The sequence below is a fragment of the Tamandua tetradactyla genome, chromosome 16 (genome assembly GCF_023851605.1).
Source record: "Tamandua tetradactyla isolate mTamTet1 chromosome 16, mTamTet1.pri, whole genome shotgun sequence".
In the NCBI taxonomy this organism is placed as follows: Eukaryota; Metazoa; Chordata; class Mammalia; order Pilosa; family Myrmecophagidae; genus Tamandua; species Tamandua tetradactyla.
In genome coordinates, this window is record NC_135342.1 from 12,944,575 (window position 1) to 12,962,809 (window position 18,235).

The 18,235-nt window shown below is 39.6% G+C and overlaps 1 protein-coding gene across 3 annotated transcripts in view; it reads left to right on the forward strand.

Moving 5' to 3' along the window:
• The first annotated feature begins 2 nt into the window (after positions 1-2).
• The window catches only part of LIG1 (DNA ligase 1), a 119,089-nt gene continuing 100,856 nt past the window's right edge, over positions 3-18,235 (forward strand). For 2 of the 3 annotated variants that reach the window (XM_077131301.1, XM_077131300.1), the window contains exon 1: positions 490-570. In XM_077131301.1, coding sequence (XP_076987416.1) covers positions 525-570 — 46 coding nt within the window. In that variant the 5' untranslated portion in view covers positions 490-524. Of the gene's footprint in view, positions 182-489; positions 571-18,235 lie in introns of those variants that run through there. The other variant, XM_077131303.1, reaches the window with a different exon arrangement.

Below are 18,235 nucleotides of genomic sequence, written 5' to 3' on the forward strand. Positions count from 1 at the left end.
GAAGCGACGGCAACTTCTGGCTTGCGGAAGTCACCCAGGCCTCGCCCCTCGGCTCGGCTCCGCCCCCGGCCGCCAAATTCTGCGCGCGAATTCCGTGGCGCGAGTTTGGGCTGCGGTGGCGCGGCGAGTGGTTCTAAGCGTGGTACCCGGGACAGCAGTGTGCGGGGCCGGCGCGAGGCAGGTGGGGCCTCCTGCGAAGGGCTGGGGGGGTTGGAGGCAGCGCGTGACGAACGCTTGGTGCGCTTGGCTTTGCCGGGCCCGGGTCGCTGCAAGGGAGTGGATGTGGGGGATGCTGAGGGCGTGGTGGGGAGAGGTGAGCGCGGGCAGCGGGCTGCGGGGCGCCGGAAGGGACGGGGGGAGGCTGTCTGACGGAGAGGGGCCTGAGAGAAGGTAGACCAGGGCCAAAGCCTGTCAGCCCGGAGGCATACGAGAGAGGCCTGAGGGGGCGGGGCCAGAGAGGACGGGGGCGGGGCCAGTCAGTACTCGAACTGGCAATCTGAGACGGGACGGGGCCAGCTACTGCTATGAAGGGCCGGAGGAGGCGAGACCAGCTTTGTCTTGTTGCCCAAAGTGAGGGGAAGGAATAGAGGAGCTTGGGGAGGGAAGACCGCTGAATCTTGACCTTCTTAGGAGCAGGGGAAGCTTGAAGGGTCAGGGGAAGGGCACTTGGCCTGGAGAACAGCGTTTGGAGAGGGATGCTGTCTCTGAAAGTCAGGGGGCCTTGAAGAGGGATACAGCAGAAAAGGGGTTAAGGCATTACCTCTTGGCCTTATCCCCATTTTTCCCCTTTTGAATAACTTATTAGGCATCCTACCAAGGGGCGTGAGGGAAAGTAGAGTCGAAAAACATCTTAATTTCTTCTTGTCTTAGAACCCCTTAGAATCTACGACTGTAGATTTCCCCCAGCATTCCAGAGATTCTGATGCAAGAGGTCAGGGGGTGGGTGGGGATTTTTTTTAACATTCTTTATTGTGAAATATATACAAAAAAGCAATAAATTTAAAAGTACATTGTTACAAGTAGTTATAGTACAAATTTCAGACTTTGGTATGGGTTTCAGTTCTACAATTATAGGTTTCTCCTCACTACTGCAGGACATAGGAAACTAAAAGAAGTATCAGTATAATGATTCAGCAGTCATACTCGTTTGTTAAATCCTGTCTTTGTTCTAACTCCTCCTCCTCCTCTGATCCTTCTCCCAATCTTTAGGGGTATTTGAGTTATGCCCATTCTAACTATTTCATGTTGTAAAGGGCTGTCGATAATAGGGAGATGTATCGAGTTGATGTTTTTGAAGAGGCTGACCCCTCTGGGTTTCAGGATTTATCCGGCCTAGGAACCCATCTGGAGGTTGTAAGTTTCTGGGAAGTAGTCTTAGTGTGTGAAACTTGTGTGTGAAACTTTTGTAGAATCTCAGATAGAGCCCTAGGTATTCTTAAGGCTTAACAGGAATGGAGTGGTTTTCTTTGGGGTTTGGAAAACTGGTAATTAGCAATATCTACCTGAAGCTTGCATAAGTAGCTTCTAGAATAGGCTCTCGACTCTATTTGAAATCTTTTAGCCATTGATACCTTATTTTGTTACATTTCTTTTCCCTCTTTTTGGTGAGGAAAGTATTATTGATCCCATGGTGCCAGTGCCACTGCCAGACTCATCCCTGGAAGTCATGACCCACATTGCAAGGGGAACGTTCACCCCCTGGATGTCATGTCTCAAGTATTGGGGAGAGTAATGATTTTATTTGCAGAGTTGAGCTTAGAGAGAGAAAGCCCATATCTGAGCAACAAAAGAGGTTTCCTGGAAGTAACTCTCAGGCATAACAATAAGTAGGCTTGGCTTCTCTGCTACAGAAGTAGGCTTCACAAGAGCAAGCCTTAAGATCAAGGGCTTGGCCTATTGACTTGGGAGTCCCTAATGTTTGAAACAGTATCAGGAGTTTACCCAGTGGTAAAGCTTAATAGTTACATATTTTTTCTCCATCCCTCAAGGGATTTTTTCAATACTTTTTAATTATCTGTGCAACATACTCTGGGATGCATCTGGGTATTGCTTTAAGCTATACAGATTTACAAGTCCTCCTTTCCATTCTTGGCTCCATGTGTTTGAGTTGTTTAAATGAGCTATGCAGACAGGTTGAGTTAGATTATGTGCTACATCAGATTTAGGTTTTGGACAAAATAATCTTCTCTTCCTTTGGTCTCATGTACTAGGTGAAGTTTTAAAATACAGACAATGTCATTTTTCCCTTGTATTCTGATTTACCTTAGTCCCAACCCGATTGTCTTCATTCTTATCTCTACTTGAAGCCTGATCTTTTTTTTTTGGTTTTTTTAACAGTTGTTGTACATAGATGGCAGTGCTGACTTTCAGAAGGCAGAATTCCAATTCTGAGTCTTAGGTGTCACTCAGGTAGCCAAAGTTCCAGGGAGATACCAAGTTATACATATGTAACACAGCATGTCAAAATCTAGGAATAATATTTACATCTCTGGACTAAATGTGACTGCTATAAGAGCTTACAATCTAGGCCCCGATTTTCTTATGAATATTTTCTAAAAGAGACCATACAATATTTGTGCTTTTGTTTCTGGCTTATTTTGCACCACTTAATGTCCCCAAGGTTCATTCACCTTGTTGCATGCCTCACAACTTTGTTCCTTTCTGTAGCCACACAATATTCCATCATATATATGGAATATGTGTATATATACACACACACACACACCACAGTTCACCATTCTACTTCTCATTCAGTGTAGCCTTCAGTCACTCAATCCATTGGGCAGCATGTATAATGTCCAAAGTCAACAATTCCTGTCTCACATTATCTTCACTTAGTTGTATAATCAACACTCTTCAATTTTAGATAATTTTAATTGCTCCAAAGCGAAAAATAACCTACAAACCAACCCTCACCAAATAGAAAATCCGAACCTCCCCTTCTGTCCTTCCCCGTCCCTCCACTCCCACCCTCCAGTTATTTACCCCTAGTATTGCTGTGGTTTGTTGATGTCTTCCTGGTAAATACAGACCATAACATGCAATAATAGTTTTACCCTTATACCCCTCTATTATTGATTCTTTGTACAAGGTTCATACCTTTGAAGTAGTTCATGCAAGAACTTAATTTGTAGTAGTTAATCAGTGGAATACATGAGTCTATACAACCCTTTTCAGTCATGTTCACCTTCACTTTGTCAATATTACTTATAAACCCACTATTGAACTGCCTTCACTTCTGTCCATTCAGATATTTTAAACACAAATCCCAGGTGATTCCTGGAACTGGGATCCTCCATTTCTGGTATCATTCATGAACTGGTTGTGTGGTCCTGCACAAAGCACTTTGTTTATCCCAGCTCAGCTTCCTCAATTCTTTTTTGAGGGAAATGAATCTCTTTTAAGTCTCTGAGGATGGGGGGGGAGGTAACATATTTAGGGGTAAGGTGTAAAATATTTGACAGGACATAGCTAGGAGAGCAGACAGGTCAGGAAATTGAATACAAAAAGAAACTCAGACTTGAGCTTTCTGGCATGACACCCCAAACTTCTCTGTGCCAAAAACCCCCTTTAGGGGCGGGCCGCGGTGGCTCAGCGGGCAAAGTGCTTGCCTGCTATGCCGGAGGACCTCGGTTCGATTCCCGGCCCCAGCCCATGTAACAAAAACGGAGAAACAAAATACAATAAAACAAGAAAATGTTTAAAAGATGTTTCCCTTTCTTCCTCCCTTCCTTCCTTCTATCCTTCCTTCCTTCTCTCTGTCTTTCCTTTAAAAAAAAAAAAAAAAAAAAAAAAAAAAAAAAAAAAAAAAAAAAAAAAAAAAAAAACCCCCTTTACATCGTTCTTTGTGATCTTGGCCTCCAGGTCTTAAAAGATCCTGCCTACAAAACCTGAATTCTTAAGTCATTATGCTCTTGTTACCCCAGTTTTTAGTAACAAAGGCATGCATGTTGGCCTGTGCGTTCACTGCCAGACACAGTTTTATGTCCTTCATATATATCCCAAACAGGCACAGTGCACACTTCACAGGACTTATGTTTAGGCCTGTGTTGCCTATACTGTAGCCAGTAGCCTTATGGGGACAACTGGAGGTTCTTGATCACCTTGGTGAGCAGTGTCAGTAGGGAAGTTTCCTTGGGGAGGGTTCCAGAGGGGATTGGAGGAGAGGAGCCAGAGACAGTACCTTTTGACAATTCTTTCTATGACTTTCTTGAAAATGGGAGCAGACAAATGGGGGATAGCTGTAGGAGCTTGTGGAGTCAGAGAGATTTGTTTTTGTTTTTGTTTGTTTTATAAATGCAATTTTATTGAGATATACTCACACAGCAAACAATCCATCCAAAGTGCACAATAGATGACTCAATATCATCACGTAATTCATCAGCACATTCAGGTGTTTTTTTTTATTATCACATAGTTGTGTATTCATCACCATGATCATTTTTAGAACATTTTGCATCACTCCAGAAAAAGAAAAAAGAAGAAACCCATGCATTTCATACCCCTCCCTCTCATTGACCACTAGTATTGCAGCCTACTCAATTTTTTTTTTACCCCTTATCCCCCCACCCCATTATTTAATTATTTTTTTGTCCTTATTTTTTTACTCATCAGTCTGTACCTTGGATACAGGAAGCCTCAACCAAGGGTTTCACAATCACGTGGTCTCATGTAAAAGCTATATAGCTCTATAGTCATCTTCAAGAATCAAGCCTATGGAATGCAGCTCAATAGTTTCAGGTACTTCTTTCTAGCCACTCCAATACACCATAAACTAAAAAGGGATATCTATATAATGCATAAGAATAACTTCCAGGATAACTTCTCAAATCTTTTTGAAATCTCTCAGCCACTGAAACTTTGTCTTATTTATCTCTTCACTCTTTTGGTCAAGAAGTCTTTCTCAATCCTATGATGCCAGGTCCCTGCTCATCCCTAAGAGTTATGTCCCATGTTGCCAGGGAGATTTACACCCCTGGGAATCATGTCCCACGTATCAGGGGAGGGCAGTGAGCTCAACTACTGAGTTGGCTTGGAGAGAGCGAGACCACATCTGAGCAACAAAAGAGCTTCTCTGGGGGTGACTGTTGGGTGTAATTATAAGTAGGCTTAGCTTCTCCTTTGCAGGAATAAGTTTCATAGGGGTGAGCTCCAAGATCAAGGGCTCATCTTATTAAATTAGTTGTGCAGTGCTTATGAGAAAATCAGGAATTCCCCAGGTGGTGAAGTTGAATATTTCCTCCTTTTTCCCCAATCCCCTAAGGGGACTTCGTTTTTTTTCTTGGCCCAAATTACTCTGGGATGTATCAGGACATCCCACTAACCTGTACAAACCAGCAAGATATTACTCCCTATTCAAGATTCCATATAATTATGGTGCAAGTTAAATTAGATAGTGTGCTACCAAAAATATAAATTTTGCACCAAATAAACATCTCTTGTTTTGGTCTCACACAGAGTTGAAGTTTTAAAATACGGACCATATCATCCTTTACCCTGTATTCTGATTTACCTTAGTCCTGTCCAAATCACCTCCATTTATACCTCTAGTTTAAATTGGATCACTTTCAGCATTTTTACTGTTGCTGTGTGGGGTAATGCTGAGTTTCATAGCTTCAGTGTTCTAACTCAGAGTCTCAGGTCTCACATACATACCTGAAGTTTCAGGGAATCACCGGTTATACTGAAATAGCTCAGTAACTCAGAATATTTAGTGTATAGAAACAGTACTGATTTATGGCTGTTGATCTTGTACCTGACCACTTTGCATACTCATGTGTTAGCTCTAGTAGCTTTGCTGTAGATTTTTCAGGATTTTCGACATATAGTATTGTGTCATCTGCAAATACAGTTTTACTTCTTCCTTTCCAATTTGGGTGCCTTTTATTTATTTTTCTTGTCTAATTGTTCTGGCTAGAACATCCTGCACAATTGAATAACAACAGTGACAGTGGGGGTCCTTGTCTTGCTCCTGTTCTTAGAGGGAAAGCTTTCAGTCTTTCTCCATTGAGGATGATGTTAGCTCTGGGGTTTTCATATATTCCCTTTATCATGTTGAGCATGTTCCCTTCTGTTCCTGTCCTATGAAGTATTTTCATCAAGAAAGGATTTTGAATTTTGTCAAATGCCTTTTCTGCATCAGTCAGGATGATTGTGGTTTTTCGCTTTGACTTACTCATCTGGTGTATTACATAAATTGATTATCTTGTGTTGAACAGCCTTGCATACCTGGAATAAATCCCACTTGGTCACAGTATATAATTCTTTAAATGTGCTGCTGGATTCGACTTGCCATTATTTCATTGAGGATTTTTGCATCTATATTCATTAAAGAGATTGGTCTTTAATTTTTTTTTTTGTATCATTTTCTGGCTTTGGTATTAGTGTAATGTTGGTTTCATAGAATGAGTTAGGTAGCTTTCCTTCCTCTTCAGTTTTTTTGAAGCGTTTGAGCAGGATCAGTACTAATTCTTTTTTTTTTTTTTTGGCAATTAACATATAATTTATTATTCCAAGATGTTTGCAAATATTATATCAGCGTTTTAGTAGACATAATGATGGATGATAGCTATATAATAGGGGACATTTAGGAGAAAATGTTTAAAACTTTTCATGGAATTTAGGATCTCACAACATTGAGCAATTCATCAATAGGGCAACATCCAATTCATAAAGTAGATCGAAGCTCTGCCAAGGGAATGGAAAGAAGAAACTCATGTAGAGTGAACAGGGAAGCAAACAAAGAAATGTTCTGATTGGCTGACGTTAAATTAACATTTTATTTGCATGGGAAGATCGCACAAAATGGGGTGCAGATATACATTGATTAGTGTGCTATGTTTGTCCATTCTCATAAGCCATCTCTACTGGACTAAAACTGGTTTGTCACTAGGTGTTGCTTATCAGCAGCCCTGTGTGGGTACGTACCATTTTCTCAGAAAGCCCCTGCAGCTCAATTTTTTTGTTTTCTGGAAAATCCCTTCTCAGAAAGGGGGTCCCTCTTAGCAATGCCAATGCTGATAGCCATTTTATTTTACTTAGCACTAGGGTACAGCCTTAAATTAACCTTCTGAAATTATGAAGGGAATTACTTCCCCATCAAGCATTAGTGCTGATGATAATTGTTAAAATTTATTTTGCACTGCTATGTGTCAGGTACTGTATGAGGCATTTTTCTATTCATTATCTCATTTACTACCCCCCCCCCCCCAAGCTGTGATTGTTTACTGTTTGTTGAACTGAATTGATTCTTTTTTGAATGCTTAGTAGAATTCATGTGTGAAGCCATCTGGTCCTGGACTTTTCTTTTTGGGGTGCTTCTTGATCACTGATTGAATCTCTTGTGATTGGTTTATTGAGATTGTCTATTTCTTCCAGTGTCAATGTTGGTTACTCATGCCTTTAGCTAGAAAGTTGTTCATTTCATTCATCTACATTGTCAGTTTATTAGCATATAATTGCTCTAATGTCCTCTTATTATCTCTTTTATTTCTGCGGAGTCACTAGTTATATCCCCTGTTCCATTTCTAATTTTATCTGCATATCCTCTCTTTCTCTCTTTCTTTCTCTCTCTCTTTTGTCAGCCTAGCTAAGGAACCATCAATTTTATTGATTTTCTCGAAAAATCAACTTCTGGTTTTGTTATTTTTTCTCCAATTTTTTCATATTTTAATTTTATTTATCTCTGCTCTAATCTTTGTTACTTCTCTTTTTCTGTTTGCTTTGCTATTCTTTCTCTGGTTCTTCCAGGTGAACAGTTAATTCCTTGATTTTTGCTCTTCCTTCTTTTTTGGTATAAGCATTTAGGGCAATATAAATATCCCTCTCAGCATTGCCTTTGCTGCATCTCATAAGTTTTGATATGTTGTGTTTTCATTTTCATTTGCCTTAAGTAAGACATTTACTGATTTCTCTTGTAATTTCTTCCTTGACCCCTTAGTTGTTTAAGAGTGTGTATTTTAGCTTTAATATATTTGAATTTTCTGGTCCTCTGCCTGTTATTGATTACCAGCTTCATCCCATTATGATCCAAGAAAGTGTTTTCTATCATTTCAAACTTTATAAATTAATGAGACTTGCTTTGTGACCCAGCATGTAGTCTATCCTTGAGTATAATTCATGAGCACTTGAGAAAAATGTGTTTCTTGTTGTTAATGGCATGTAGTGTACTGAATTGTCTCTTAAGTCCAGCTCATTTATCGTATTATTCAAAATCTCTGTTTACTTATTAAGCCTCTTTGTTTTGTAGGTGTTCTGTCCATTGAAGAGAGTGATAAATTGAAGTCTCCAACAATTATTGTAGAGGTGTCTACTTCTCCCTTAAGTTTTGTCAGTGTTGCCTCATGTATGCTGGGACACTATGGCTTAGTGCATAAATATTGATGACAGTTATGTCTTCTTTTGAATTGTTCCTTTTATTAATGCATAGCATCCTTCTTTGTCTCTTTTATTTGTTTTAGTCTAATTTGTCAGATATTAGTATAGTTACCCCCTTCTCTTTTCTGGTTGTTGTTTGTGTGAAGTATTTTTTTCTAACCTTTCACTTTCTATCTGTTTTTGTCCTTGGGTCTAACGTCAGTCTCTTGTAGACAGCATATAGATGGCTCCTTTTAAAAATGCTATTCTGACCCGACCCGCGGGACAGACGAACCTGGACCTGAGGGAGGGAGTGAGAATGGGGGACAAAAGACACAGAGAATGGAGACAAGACAGGATTCTGATCAAGTCTCGTTTATTGAGGGCGAATTCAGGGTATTTATGCAGTAAGGAAGGGGAGGTGACTTGTATCGGACGTCAGCAGAGGTTGGGCATTATCCTGCAGTTAAGCAACCAATCAGCAGAGACTAAGCTGGGAAAGGCAGATCAGCCAAGGCTGGTCAGCTGATTTCGGGGAAAGGCAGAGCAGAAGTGAGGAAATAGAAACTTAACTTGAGATAAAAACTTAACTTGAGTTAGTCCCTAAGATGGCATCAGACCACAGGATGGCCGGCACACTGCCGTTGCCATAAGCAGTTTCCCACAGGTCCCCCTTTTTTATTATTTTTAAAAAGATGGAGACTGCGACAACATCCTATCCCAAGGGGACTGTGCCTGTCTTAGGTCGGGACACCACAAAGTAGGCAACCTGAAACCTTACCCGTCATGGAGGCTTAGGGCAGCGTAGGGCCAGGCCTCTGGCTTAGGTGGTAGATTGCTCAGACTAAGGTGTCCAGTTGCCCGTCATTGGCTACCCAGTCCAGCACTCTGGAATGTGCAGATGGAGTGTTTTTTATAGGTATTCATCAAGATTACCATTGCGATCTGCTGCGTCTAGTCTCTGATAGTGGACCTGAAGGGGCTGATTTTTATGGCTTCAATTTGTTGTTTTAACAAGGCCACCACTTTATTGAAGAGGACAGGTCCTAACGAAACTAGTATTAGTAAGACAAGCAAGGTCCTAGAAATGGGAGAAAATAAGGCAACAGTCCATTGAACCCGCTCCACAGAGGGGTCTCAGCCAGTCCTCTTCTTCTTTTCATCAGATCTTCTTGCAGATTTTTAATTTTGTCTCTGACGATGCCTGATTTGTTGGCGTAGAAGCAGCAGCGTTCCTGTAAAGCCAAGCATATTCCCCCATGCTCTGCGGTTAATAAATCTAATCCTCTCCGATTTTGTAGGACTACCTCGACAAGGGAGTCTAACTGATCTTGAATATCCTGAATAGTGCCTGATAAAGCTTGCACATCTTCAGTTAACTGTTTGGATAATTTAGTATATTGCGAGATAGAAATCCCTAAACCAGCAGATCCAGCTGTTAAAGCTCCAGCAATGCCTAACGTAGCCAGGAAGGGAAGCATCTGCCCGGCCCTTTTGTGACGGCCAGCAATAAGATCTAGTCTGGGGATAGGCACTGGCTCCTCCCCGTCAATGACATCAATGTTAGGAAGGAGTATATCTAAGACACATAATCCAGTCCATTTTTGTGGGAGTGTAGAATAAGCAAGGCTACTGCCGCATATGAATACAGTGCCGTTAGTGGGACAGAGGGGATCAGAGATATGGATTGTCTCCTGACAGCCGATAGAGAGCACGCCGAGATCTATTTCATTATTATCATTAGAAGACAGCGAGGAGAAACAAAGAGTGCTGTTTTCAAACGTAGGCAGCACTCGAAAAGGTATGGAAATACTGTAAGAGCTAGAGAGGTTGCCATAGGTATTATTGCGTAGTGGCAAGGCAAGGGGCAGGAGGCCTCCCATTCGTAGGCAGAGCCAGCAATCAGAAGCTAAATCTGGCTTGGAGATATTAAGTAACTTCCAAGTAGCAGTTAAAATATCCAAAGTTTGAGGGTCTAAATTTATATCTTGGGTTTTTACTTTAGCTAACGGGTGATAGTGAATCTGAGGATACAAGTGATCAATCATTGTTTGCAATTTCTTCTTGACTATGAGCTCTCTGACCTGATCTTGTGGGCCTCCTCCGTCTGACATGTGTATTGGAGGTGTAGGTGGCCAGCACACCTCCTTCCCTATTCTGGCATTGCTGCCGCCACAGTTAGTTAGTTGAAGCTTAGAGGTACCTAAGCCTTCAGGCAGCTTAAACATTAAATCCGTACGAGCCAATTTTGTAAAATAGTAAGTTTTGTTATTACTTTTATCTATGCACTGCGAATATGCCGTATAGCATTGAGCATTAATAGAGGGATATATTGTGGTACAATTACATTTTGGTAATACCCCATTAACAGGGAATTCTAGGTTAGGAGGCTTCAAACAAACCCATCTTTGATAATTCCCTACCTTGGAGACGTGACCAACTAATAGGTAGGTTACCTTCTCACCACAATTTCGCTGCAACGTGTACGTTCCCGTCAAGGTGTGGCTTCAATTTCCTCATAGCAGTTGCAAGTGCAGGTATGAATTTTATTTACCAGCTTTCTGATGGCCCGTGGATCATCCCAGCCACCATAAGAACCTTTCAGGAGTAAACCCAAGATGATAAGTATGCAGGGTATCATTCCTGATGGAGCCATCTTTGATTACAGTGCTATTGGCCGGCTCTTAGAAAGGAAGACAAGCTAACGTAGCAGTGCACCCTATTGTGCACAAATATGCTACAGCGATCAAAATTCTTTCTAATGGATTCCAATCCTTAGGGGCAACTGTCACTAGTCTGACTGCAAACAGCAGGGCTAGGAAACCAATTGGCAGTAAGAGCCAGTAATTCATGTGATAATATTAGAACAGGATCTGGTCCATGCCACGTATTATTTAATGGGTCTTTCTAGAGGACCGTGGCAAACTGTGTTTTCGATTTTGTGTGCCAGAATCGTTCTGCAGCAGAACGTCCATCCTGATCCAAGGTTAAAAAATTTAGAATTAAAAGAGAATGTGATATTAAGTTTCTGGGTGATCTTTTAATGGGATACCACTCCCCCTTTTTTATTTTTTCAATGGTGTTTTTTTTATTAATTAAAAAAAAAGAAAAGAAATTAACACAACATTTAGAAATCATTCCATTCTACATATGCACTCAGTAATTCTTAGTATCATCACATAGATGCATGATCATCATTTCCTAGTACATTTGCATCGATTTAGGAAAAGAACTAGCAAAACAGCAGAAAAAGATATAGAATGTCAATATAGAGAAGAAAATTAAAATAATAATAATAAAAATAAATATATATAAAAAAGAAAAAGAAAAAAACAAAAACAAAAGATACAAACAAACAAACAAACAAAAAAACTATAGTTCAGGTGCAGCTTCATTCAGTGTTTTAACATAGTTACATTACAATTAGGTATTATTGTGCTGTCCATTTTTGAGTTTTTGTATCTAGTCCTGTTGCACAGTCTGTATCCCTTCAGCTTCAATTACCCATTATCTTACCCTGTTTCTAACTCCTGCTGGTCTCTGTTACCAATGATATATTCCAAGTTGATTCTCGGATGTCGGTTCACATCAGTGGGACCATACAGTATTTGTCCTTTAGTTTTGGGCTAGACTCACTCAGCATAATGTTCTCTAGGTCCATCCATGTTATTACATGCTTCATAAGTTTAGTCTGTCTTAAAGCTGCATAATATTCCATCGTAGGTACAAACCACAGTTCGCTTAGCCACTCGTCCGTCGACGGACACTTTGGCCGTCTCCATCTCTTTGCAACTGTAAACAATGCTGCTATAAACACTGGTGTGCAAATGTCCGTCTGTGTCTTTGCCCTTAAGTCCTTTGAGTAGATCCCTAGCAGTGGTATTGCTGGGTCGTAATCCATTCTGCCAGTCTATGTCTTCTGATTGGGGAATTCAGTCCATTAACTTTTAGTGTTATTACTGTTTGGATAATATTTTCCTCTACCATTTTGGCTTTTGTATTATATATATCATATCTGATTTTCCTTCTTTCTACATTTTACTCCATACCTCTCTCTTCTGTCTTTTCGTATCTGACTCTAGTGCTCCCTTTAGTATTTCTTGCAGAGCTGGTCTCTTGGTCACAAATTCTCTCAGTGACTTTTTGTCTATAAATGTTTTAATTTCTCCTTCATTTTTGAAGGACAATTTTGCTGGATATAGGAGTCTTGGTTGACAGTTTTTCTCTTTTAGTAATTTAAATATATCATCCCACTGTCTTCTAGCTTCCATGGTTTCTGCTGAGAAATCTACACATAGTCTTATTGGGTTTCCCTTGTATGTGACAGATTGTTTTTCTCTTGCTGCTTTCAAGATCCTCTCTTTCTCTTTGACCTCTGACATTCTAACTAGTAAGTGTCTTGGAGAACACCTATTTGGGTCTATTCTCTTTGGGGTGCGCTGCACTTCTTGGATCTGTAATTTTAGGTCTTTCATAAGAGTTGGGAAATTTTCAATGATAATTTCTTCCATTAGTTTTTCTCCTCCTTTTCCCTACTCTTCTCCTTCTGGGATACCCACAACATGTATATTTGTGCGCTTCATATTGTCATTCAGTTCCCTGATCCCCTGCTCAAGTTTTTCCATTCTTTTCCCTATAGTTTCTGTTTCTTTTTGGGATTCAGATGTTCCATCCTCCAGTTCACTAATTGTAGCTTCTGTCTCTTTAAATCTACCATTGTAGGTATCCATTGTTTTTTCCATTTTTTCTACTTTGTCCTTCACTCCCATAAGTTCTGTGATTTGTTTTTTCAGATTTTCTATTTCTTCTTTTTGTTCAGCCCATGTCTTCTTCATGTCCTCCCTCAATTTATTGATTTGGTTTTTGAAGAGGTTTTCCATTTCTGTTCGTATATTCAGCATTAGTTGTCTCAGCTCCTGTATCTCATTTGAACTATTGGTTTGTTCCTTTGACTGGGCCATATCTTCAATTTTCCGAGCGTGATCCATTATTTTCTGCTGGTGTCTGGGCATTTGATCAGATTTCCCTGGGTGTGGGACCCAGCTGGTTGAAAGGTTTTTCTGTGACATCTCTGGGCTCTGTTTTTCTTTTCCTGCCCAGTAGGTGGCGCTTGTGGCGCTCATCTCTCTGCGGGTTCCACCAGTAAAAGATGCTGTGGCTCCTTTAACTTGCCAATCCGAATCTCACAGTCGGCCCGGGAAACCGCGTGTGGAGGGGGAGTCGCTGGCCACCGCGGCTTGGGGGAGTACCAGTCCAAATTGCCCAGCTGGCCCGAGACGCCAAGCGTGGCGGGAGGGCCCCGCTATCCAATGTTCCCAGTCGGACCGGGAAGCCACGTGTGTGGAAGGGACCCCGGTCGCCAGCCGCCCCGGCCCGGGAAAGAGCACGCCCCTCGGGTATCTCACCGCAGCGGATTCTCCCTGCCCGTTCAGCCGTTCCAGAATGGGGTATGCTGTCTTTTTGGTCTCTGTCGTGGCTCCGGGAGCTGTTTCGTATTGTTTCTGTTTCTTTAGTTGCTTTCTGGAGGAGGAACTAAGACCCGCGTGTCTTACTAAGCCGCCATCTTCTCCGGAAGTCCCAATGGTGTTTTTTAAGGATAAATTTGCTCGTTCTACTATTCTTTGTCCTTGTGGGTTATATGGTGTGCCTGTGGTATGTTTGATTTGTAGTTGTTGGCAGAATTTTGTAAACATTTGACCTGTGTATCCAGGACCATTATCAGTTTTTATATGCCGTGGGGTCCCCAGCGCAGCCATGGCTGCCTACATGTGTGCAATAATTTGTTTTCCTGCTTCACCAGTCTGGGACGTAGCAAATATAAATCCACTAAAGGTATCTATACTAACATGCACATATTTAAGATTGCCAAATTCTGGGATGTGCGTTACATCCATTTGCCATAATGCATTGGGCACTAAACCTCGGGGGTTAACCCCTAAATGTGTGTAGGCAGATGTGTGATGCAGCCTGGACACTGTAACTATTTGGCAAGCTTGCTCTCTGGTGATATGAAACATTAGTCTTAAGGTGCGAGCATTGAGATGATGCAGTTTATGAGCTTCCACAGCCTTTGCGATTAGGTTAGGTAATTGGTTGCTGAGGACAATGCACAGCATGCGACACGTGTGGCTTGGTCAGCTAATTGGTTTCTTAAGGACAGTGGCCTAGGGAGATTAGTATGAGCTCTAAGTGGCCAATAAAGAATTGTTGGGTTCTATTCTGAATGAGGGATTGTAGTTGAACAAACAGGCTGCTTGAGAAGCATTTTTAATTTGAGCTGCAGTTTCTGATAGTGGCACAGATTGAGCAATGTAGGCACTATCTGTATAAAGATTGAAGGATCTGTTTGGATAGGCTGAGAACACTGCTACAACTGCTTGCAGTTCCGTTTTTTGAGCAGAATCGCAGCGAGTCTGGAATTGAATAATTTCATTATTGACAACGTAAGCAGCGATCCCTGATGAGGACCCATCAGTAAATATTAAGAGGGCATCCTCAATTGGCTGCAAGGAAGTTTTAAGGGGAAATACAAAGTCATGAGTGCTAAAGAAGTGCAAAAGTTTGTTGTTAGGGTAATGATTGTCTATTTGGCCAGAGTAAGAGGCGCAGGCGATAGGCCAACAGTCTGTAGTTTGAAAAAACAATTAACCTGTGCTATAGTGTATGGTTGAATAATTGTGTCTGGATCTTTACCAAAATATTTAATACTTTGTTCTCGACCTAAGAGAATGATATCGGCAACTGCCTGGTAGTAGGGGTAAATAGTTTTTGCGGGAGAAGCGTGTAGATGTACCCACATAATAGGTGCCTTTTGCCAGAACACAGCCGTAAGTATATAAGCTGTCCGATAAACTATTAGAACTAATGGTTGAGTGTAATTTATGAAAGTAACAAATTGTGATTGGATAGTTTGTTCTACCTTGTTAATTGTTCCACGTTCCTCGGGGGTAATGGTTCTAGGGGAATTAGGGTTAGAATCTCCCTGAAGGAGGTCAAATAATGACTTGAGATCTCCAGTAGTTAATTTTAGGTAAGGCCGGAGCCAATTAATGTCTCCTAAAAGTTTTTGGAAGTCATTTAATGTTGATAATTTGTCCAATCTTAATTCCATTTTTTGGTTGGTGATTTTATTCCCATATAAGTGGAACCCTAGATATGTGTATGGATCTTGTAACTGAACGTTTTCAGGGGCTATTTGGAGTCCGTGAAATGCTAAAGCCTTAGTTAAATCATAATAACATTTTAAAACATCCTGATCGTCTTTTCCTGCTATTAATATATCATCCATATAATGAATAATGTACAGAGCTTTCCACTTTTCTCTAGTACCTGAGATGGCTATACTCACAAATTTCTGGCACAGGGTAGGGCTATTAGCCATACCTTGGGGCAGAACTTTCCATTGGTATCTTTTCATGGGTTCCCTAAAATTGGTGGATGGTACACTGAACACAAAGCGTTTTTGATCTGCTGGGTGTAGAGGAATGGTAAAGAAACAATTTTTAAGGTTTATAATGATTTTATAGTGATTGAAGGGAATGGCTACAGGAGAGGGCAATCCTGACTGTAAAGCAATATTAAGAGATTGTGGAAAACTTTGCAATATTTGAATTATAGCTGCTAATTCAGTATGCTGGGCTGAGGTATAAGGCATTTTTTAATTTGTTTTCCACTGGGGTGGCATATGTAGTTTTCCCATTAATATTATCATTAGTAAAGACGGTAATAGCTAGTGGGGAAGCCGGAACTATTTTAGGCAAAATTCATTGCATTTATTTTTTAAAAATTATAAAAGTTTTGACATAGCAAATGATTATTCATTTGTCCTTTAAAGTTACTTAACACTATTTGTCAAAAACTATTGAAGATAGAGTTTACACACTATGCGATTAATAAATTAGAATTTTCTTGTAAAATATTAAACAGGTTCTGTAACATATAATTAAGAATTCTTAAAGTGGTAGGTAGAAAAAATGAAAGCAGAGTGTTAATAATGACATGTGCCCATAGTAAATTGACCAGATTTTATAAAATGAATTTATAGGATTAATTGAAAAGGAATGTAGGGATGAGGATTTTTTATAATTGGTTGTGTGTTTTGCTAATTTTAAATTTATTGCATACAGTTTTTATGATATATGTTTTTTTACAATAGTGGCTCAATTCCAATTTGCTCACATGATCAGGCCCAGTTTGGTCCTCTGGGAACTGGCTAGGGACCAAGAGGAGCTTTCTGGGACCTAGATATCTTTATGAAAGTATATCTCCTTCCGGAGGATAGCCAGTCCTCCCAACTAGAGTGCACATTGTAATTGTTTCTTTTCAAGGTCATGTGATAGCAACATGAGCTGCATGTAATGGCAACATTAGGTGAATAGAATAGATGCCACAAGTATATTTTTCCTTGTGTTTAGCTTTTAAATTTGATTTGTTCTTAACTTAAGTCATGGTTATTTTGGGATAAATTTAGTTTATACCTAAGTAGTTTATATAAACACTGGATAAAGCATTAAAATATTTTGGCTTAAAGGAATTTAGGCATTTATATGATTTGAATATGCTTTAGTGAATAATAGATTTATTTATAGTAATATTATTCAAATTAATAGATTAAGTCACCTGGTCTAGGGCAAGAAAAGAAACAGTTTTTTGCCAGTATAATGATACCCAGAAGAAAATCAATATTTTTTATACAGATAAGGACATGATAAATGAACGTAAGCTATTTTAATAAAACACAGACTCTTTGCCTTTTACATTGATTATTTAGAAAAAAATTCTTTATATCTTTTCATTAGAACAGGCTAAGAGTCCAAGAAAACATCGTTATTTTAGACTCATTAGCTTTTTATTGATTTTGATCATAATTTTCATTTGTATAAACCCTCAGCAATTATTACATTAGTTCAGGCTTTGTCCTACATTTTTCTCATTTTGTAAGTTATTCATTTTATCTTAAGATAAAGCAATTCTTTTTCCTATTGATAAAAATGTCTTTTATATTTTTCATGCTTGTTATTATTTTAAACAAATATTTTATTACATATAATTACCATCAAAGTTGAATTTGTTAGAATAATGTTAAATACTTAAAATACTTTAATGAATGCAGATTTAAAACATTAATATACAGTTTTTAACAAGAATTTTCAATTTTAAAGTTCTGATAATATATTTCCTTTTCAAATATGAATAGGAGCTGAATTCATGGCTAATTTCCAAATTGCTGTTTGTCGAGGATTTAAGTTAACAAAAGGAGATGGAGCTCCCATTCCCGTTCCTTGTCACAAGATTTTATTTGCAGCATTGGTATAAGTTTCAGTAGAATAATGATTTAGATTAAACCAAGGTAGCAACAGAACACTTTGAGTCAGAACCACAATCCTGAATTGCATACCCCTTAGGGGACCAATCTGTTACAATTCCATAGGAACCATTAATGAGTACTGACTCTTTTTCTGCATTGATCTTATTGAATATTTTCTGATTCAGATGTATATGAATTTTTATATAAAGGCAGCTTATTAAGAACTTTTTCTTTGCTAAAGGTATGGTAAAGAAGCAATCTTTTAAATCTATCATAATAATAGGAAACATTACAGCCATTATGCTGAAACCAATAACATTTTTGTGTGACATGTTTAAAAAGTTTCTTAAGTAGAGCATCAGAAGCCTCCATGTCCGTGGAGTGTAACAATTTCTTAAGTAAAGATAAATATTCCCGTTGTATCAACAGTGAGTTACCCATTATAAAACATAAATCTAAAAGCCCTCCCAAATTCCAGGAGGCGCCTTATCTCTTGTGGGAACCAGGGACAAACTTCTTTTTTAAAAATTCAAAAAATTGTAACAAATCTTTAACTTTAACCTTTACTCCCTG